This window comes from Coptis chinensis, chromosome 7 (genome assembly GCF_015680905.1).
Source record: "Coptis chinensis isolate HL-2020 chromosome 7, ASM1568090v1, whole genome shotgun sequence".
In the NCBI taxonomy this organism is placed as follows: domain Eukaryota; kingdom Viridiplantae; phylum Streptophyta; class Magnoliopsida; order Ranunculales; family Ranunculaceae; genus Coptis; species Coptis chinensis.
Genome location: NC_141462.1, coordinates 78,142,791 through 78,148,974, shown reverse-complemented (window position 1 = coordinate 78,148,974; position 6,184 = coordinate 78,142,791). Strand labels below are relative to the sequence as shown.

Genomic DNA, 6,184 nt, shown 5'->3' with positions numbered 1-6,184 from the left:
CTTTTGCTACTTAATGTTAGTGTCCATTTCTATTTCTATGTTGGGGAACACTATATCTGGATCTCTCTTAACTATTTTAGGGATAAAATTGTAAAATCGTTACATAAATCACTGAAAATAAATGTGAAATGGAATTTTGTTTTACATTGGGAGATGTTGATCTCATCTCAACACCAACGAGATCCTCGTAACAAAACACTATTTTTTTCTAGGTGATTTTTTAGTATGACGGTCTTGAAAATAATCGCATTTGTTGAACTGTTGGATGCTAATTTATCTTGTTTCTTTTACAAGTAATTAACCAGATGGAACACATATTAATTTCAGTTAAAACCATATTTACAGTTGCAATACTGTTGTCTCAATTAATTTCACTGTATGACTAACAGGATGAGTTGGTTAAAGAAGAAGATGACAGGGTGTCTCGCCCCATTAAAAAAACTAGAACGTGGGGAATCTTCAAACCCCAGCATCCCCCGTAAGTTAAACTACCAGCGGTTTTACTTGGCAAATTTATATCTGCTTAATTAAATCATTTGTCACTCAGCATGGACAGCACCAATCCCAACTGGAGTAGCTGTACTCACTGTAGCTGAGGTCCAAGATATAATGGCTCACCTCCCTTTTGCCGAAGGTAGCTGTGCGAAGTCTTCCATGGCTTTATCCCCCAGATAACTGTAAAGGTATGATTTCAGAAGAAGTAGCTATCAAGAGTGAGAAGCCAGGCCTTCCTGCCCCTACATTACAAGTACATAATCTACTTTTTATCAATAATATTACATATTGTTATATATGTACCAGAAAGTTACTAAAAGAAGTTACCTATAGACTGAAATCAGTGTATTTGAGGGTCTTGGGCATCATGACAACATCGTCCGTCTCGTGGGTGTGGCCTCTGGGGAAGGCTTCCAGGCTTTAATATTAAGCTATGCATCTTACGGGAATTTGTGGGATAACATTCTGAAAGGTATAACACATATATGCTTCCTATGCTACTTCTCTTCTTGCTTTAGCATATATGTGTTTCGCTTTTTAAAAAAACTTGTTTCAGACCATAACGTTATAAAATCCAGCTTAGTTCACACCACTTTTAACCCATTGCTGCAGAAGTACATGGTATCATACCATGGGCAACCAGAGTACGCATCATCAAGGAGACTGCATCAGCCATTAATCATGTGCATAGAAGAGGATATGTTATTCGTGATCTGAAGTCAGAGGACATCTTACTTAATGCAGTGAGCACTTCATCTACATAAACTACATATAAGAATGCATTCAAAATAGAAGAAGATGAACTTACTGTTTTGGTATTTTGACAGGACTTCAAGCCGCTTTTAGCGGATTTTGGAACATCGTGCTTGGAACCATTAGGGGGCAACATTACTCCATACACTCCAGGTTATGCTGAGAAGCTGAACACATGGACAAGTAAGTATGAGGAGCTATGGAAATTATAAATCCCTTTGACAATTACTGCTATATAGAAGTCACAGGTGAAACTTTTGGGAACATTAATTGTTCAAATGACCTTAGATTGACTAGTGATCAGGTAAAGATGCCTCCACATAGGCAAGACAATAGAGTCTTACTAAAATACTAAGGCTAAAACACTTGGATTAATACTAAAAGATAAGCAAAAAATAGTAATACTCGAGGAGAAACACGACACGTGATAACCTCTATTATACAGTAAAGGATAAAGTGGGTGACATTTTGTGTTTCTCAGTTTCATCAGAAACCATTATAGATGTAAATTATGTATAATCCATTGGCTTAAGAGTTACAACTAGAAAAAATGTGTACTCACTCTTTAGGGTTAGCACCAAGTTACCTTCTGAGACAGCAGGTTTTCTTGATTCCACACCGCAAGAATTCCAATTTTTTTATTCCCGACTCAGCACTGTCACAACAAACCTTTTGAGAGGTAGAGCTTCTCATGAAAGATTTGAGAGGTAGTTTGGTACTTCTAAATGTCCAAGATGCAAAGGCCTATGCAGCCCTTGTGCCTACTTGTGCCTTGTACCTTTAAAAATATTCCTAAACTAAGACTCCTATATATGATCACTCCTAAGATTAAGATAACAGTCTTTATTACTAGCCAAAATCATATCAGAAGGATAGCATTTTTAGTGGTCTGGGACACACCCAATACCCGTAGCTTGTCCCAACCTAATCAAACGACAAGAATGTAGAAGAGTTCCATGCTCAATCCATTCCAAGTGGACGTGACACTTATTCATAGGATTTTGACATAAGGGTTGGAAGAGGAAGGATGAGAAAGAGGAGTTAAAATGAAAGATAAATAAATTGAACAGGAGATTATGATTGGATTACTAATAGCCGTAAAGTGATCAAACGTTGTTCCAGATATTGTCCATACAATACTTTTGGGCTGGGTCATCTAACGTTGTAAGGGAAAATAACCCATTCTTGGGTGGAAGACATTAATTTTAAATTAGATCATGTATTCGGGCAACGTGTAATGTGATTTTCTTCATCGCGTAATTCACATTACTTAAATAATATAATTTTCTTTTGACAGTCGGAAAATAAAAAGGTCATTCAAAATATATAGAATATGGGATATATATATATATATATATATATATGCAAACACTGTTGAAAGGAAATACCAGTGCAATTATTTTTCAATTTTACTTTATTGTTATTCTTTTTTCCAACTTTCGCAACTGCCATAACTTATTCTGTTGTATGTTTTTTACTTCAAAATTCTTGACAGGGTTCGGCACGAAATTCAATGATGTATTCTCGTTTGGAATAGTCATACTAGAAATCATTCTAGGAGAGGATGGAAAGAGGAAAACCATAGATGAACAAACCCTTGACCGAAAATTCAGAGGGGTGAACAGTCTTGGCAACCTTATGCAGCTGGGAGATCGGAGAGTACTCGAGCAAATCAACTGGCAACAATTTGAAATGTTATTTCGTCTGGCTATGAGGTGCTGTTCTAAGATGCCAGAACAGAGACCTACTATGGAGGATATTGTGATGGAGCTGCCGGATGTACCATACTTAGGTAATAATACATAACCCCATCCACTCTCTAGGTACTCAGATCAAAAAATTTCCTCCTATCTATTTTTCCTAATCAAAGAATTGCATTGTGAAATCAGATGGAAGAAGCATACCTGAAGCAGAGAACTGGCAGGGAGATCACAGTGATTGATTTCATCACAGTTTTTGGAATCTTTATAACCTGAAGAGCACAGAACACTTATCAGCTACTTCAGACTAATGCACTCTTTCTTTCCTTTTAAAACTGATTGAACACCTCTTCATTTTATTTTATTTTGCATTGGATTATCTTGACATTATTATCTTCTGTTATGGCACTACATCATGGAGTTTGAAGTTTGAACTGCCTAAGCAAACATGGGCTGCAAAAAAGGCTTCATGTGCAGTTTAACATGATGTGCGTGGCCCGATTACCCTAACACAACAATTAGATATATAATTTGGGCAATTTCTTAATATGATTGTCTTTATTAGATATATAATTTAATGAACTAACTTACGTTTTTTATATACTAATAGTAATGAAAGAATTATATACCTCAGAGAAGAGCGCTGAAATTCTCTCGCACTGATTGATTGATTCATCGTAATTTTAGAGTCTTTTGCTTAGTTTGAAAAAGTCTTTCTCTTTGTTTTGGGTACTCATGTACTACTTTTGTCAGTTGTGTCGGGAAATCTGGGCCTCAAGTAGATTCTCGACTCAAATGGGTTCAGAACATAGGCTTTTCAGGGTCGATCAATATCTCCGAAGCTATCAAAGACCATTAATACTGAGTAGTTGAGAATGCTCCCAGTGACCCACGTCAGCCCCCCTTTTTTTTCTGGGACTGACACATCAGATTTTATCTAAAAAAATGAATTCTACGCCTTTTTTTGGCAATTTCAATTGTTCGTAGCCCAAAATACATAAAAACCCAAAATAGATAAGTAGATAAAAACCTCTTTCTTAAATCTTATCTCCATTCTTAAATCTTATCTCTTCTCTTCAAACTTCTCTCTTATTCTTCTCCCGGCAGTAATTAGATGTGTATCAGAAAAAGAGTTTAGATTCTTACGAACCCGATCCGGTTTCACCAAACCCTTCGAATCAGACCCAACAGGTGAGATTATTTTTTTATTTAGTTTTCAAATGCATGCATTTTTTTTTATTCTCTTTTTATCCGTAGTCTTTCAGCTTTAGGTATATTTCCGTTGTCATGTTCTTATGTTTTCTTGCAACTGATTTTATATCTTGTGGATACTTCTTTTTTATCATCTTGCTCTTCGCATAATTTTTTATTCTTTTTATGTTTGTGGCATGCATGATGTGAAAGTTTTGAGTGGATTGGCTTGGCTCTAATCTGAGCCACTATGACAAATCTTAGTTCGGTATAGTAGGTTGTGTCATTCACATGATTACTCTTTGATCTCTGTTACTGTTTGGTTGAAACTCAATTGATTTTTTGTAAATGAAGTGCTTCTGACAGGACATCGATAAAAAATTTCAGGCTTCCAGTTTTGTTTGTTATAATATAGTGAAGATATTGTTTTTAAATGTGGTAATACTAGCTAAAGGAATTTTTTGTTGTGTGTTTTTGTTGTATGGATCAAAAATTCTTAAAGTTTCGAATTTTATTACCATATTTGCACCAAAGCATAGACTCCCTTTAGAATTGGCAACATTGTTATGGTTTAGAAACTGGAGACCTTCTGTGATGCTCATACTGTTGTATTTGCTCTCTCTATCTTTATCAGGGTGTTTAAAGGTGGACAAATATGATTTACCGAGTTTTAATACAGTTGATTCGTTAGACGAAGATTGAGGAGTGTGACTCTAACTTCCATTCTCACCGACAAAAATGGTAACATCGATCGATGTGGTGGTAAAAGCGGCCTGTATTCATGAGTTCACGAAGATTTACAAAGTCATAACTTCGGGCCAAGAAACTCACTAACTTAGGTATGTTTTCATCTTTGCAATTCTTGAACATCTACAACGTTTTAAATTAGCTAGGTGGTTATTCTCATTTTTAGCTCATGCATGTTGTGAAGAAAGCTTAAACACGAAAAACATTGTAACACGTACAAGGCGACATTAGAGTTGGTAGTGTGGTCTTTGCGGGGATTCAAGACATGGTGCATAAGTATGATGCTTGCCGAGAAGCGTGAAGGGGTAAAAGAAGGTGAAAGCACACTAATTCTAAACTTTGTTAGTTATCTTGCACTATACAAGTTGTTTCCCAAAACCTTTGCTGATTTGCATTAGACTTTGTAAACTTCAAACGGAGCTGCTGACTTTAATTATTATGTACACATTAAACTTGTTTAAGTTATGATCTTTAAGAACATTCATAGTGCATGCGATGTGGAGGCGACAACGATGAATACTGCTTAAGGCACCTATTCTATATTCTACAAAACCTATTAAATGTATACTTTGTCGAGATTATATGGCCTAATGTGTTTGACTCAGAAAACCTCCAGACGATAGTTTATCTCTCATTTAATTAGTTTCTTAATTTGTTACGAGTACTTCACAGATAGTTATAATACTATATGCGCGAGAAGCCATACAAAGACTTTGATTTTATTAGTAGTGTAGTCAGACTGCAATGATATTGGGGATAAAACATCCTTTAGATGAGTCCAATTTGCATCATGTTTTCAGTAGGGTCCTGTACTTTGTATAAATTATCACATAATGGCTATTGTTGCTCCTTCATCATTCAAATTGATATGGCTCATAAAACAAGAAGTGATAGTCATGATTGCTTTAATTAAGGCATAGGATGTTGTTGATGAAAGCTATATATGATCAACACCCTTTACAAGTTTACAGTATTGCGGATTTTTGCAGTCTATAAGACGTGAATGTTAAAGTTTAATTTATTGGTAATTGGGTTGGATGATTGATATTATGCTAAGTTACATTGACACGTATACATCTGTCCACATTTGACACGGATACGAAGTGTCTGACATGGGGAAATAAGAAAAATAGAGGTAAATCACATATAATAAGTTACATGGATACGTGGATGCGTATCGGACACCATTGGTGATTGCTACAACTAAATTGGTTCAATTCGTGCAGAGGAATTACCGGGTTTTTTTCATGTTTGTGACTTCAACAACTATGTTTTGCTTATGTATTTTTCCTTCTGGC

At 35.7% G+C, this 6,184-nt stretch overlaps 1 protein-coding gene and 1 long non-coding RNA gene across 4 annotated transcripts; one reads left to right on the top strand and one right to left on the bottom strand.

Moving 5' to 3' along the window:
• Positions 1 to 297: 297 nt before the first annotated feature.
• On the bottom strand, positions 298 to 3,785 carry LOC147489076 (uncharacterized). 3 transcript variants are annotated; one of them, XR_015203093.1, is made up of 5 exons: positions 3,578 to 3,785; positions 3,153 to 3,220; positions 1,304 to 1,415; positions 823 to 1,158; positions 298 to 737 (listed from the first exon to the last, which is right to left on the bottom strand). It is a non-coding gene; the product is annotated as an uncharacterized LOC147489076 (long non-coding RNA). The 3 variants fall into 3 exon arrangements; XR_015203095.1 differs by having other exon boundaries at positions 665 to 737; positions 823 to 1,208; XR_015203094.1 differs by having other exon boundaries at positions 665 to 757.
• LOC147489077 (EPD1-interacting receptor-like cytoplasmic serine/threonine-protein kinase) lies at positions 672 to 3,319 on the top strand. Its single transcript, XM_086575029.1, has 6 exons — positions 672 to 748; positions 829 to 967; positions 1,108 to 1,238; positions 1,323 to 1,431; positions 2,744 to 3,040; positions 3,138 to 3,319. Exons 1-6 carry the CDS (start codon positions 686 to 688, stop codon positions 3,188 to 3,190), a joined length of 792 nt encoding a protein of 263 aa, XP_086431155.1. The 5' UTR covers positions 672 to 685; the 3' UTR covers positions 3,191 to 3,319.
• Positions 3,786 to 6,184: the final 2,399 nt, after the last annotated feature.

Excerpts from the sequence above, each read along its gene's own strand:
- LOC147489077 (XM_086575029.1), top strand. The coding sequence starts at position 686 with ATGATTTCAGAAGAAGTAGCTATCAAGAGTGAGAAGCCAGGCCTTCCT. Across the intron at positions 968-1,107 it reads GTGGGATAACATTCTGAAAG|AAGTACATGGTATCATACCA; the intron begins GTATAACACATA and ends CCATTGCTGCAG. Across the intron at positions 3,041-3,137 it reads GCCGGATGTACCATACTTAG|ATGGAAGAAGCATACCTGAA; the intron begins GTAATAATACAT and ends TTGTGAAATCAG.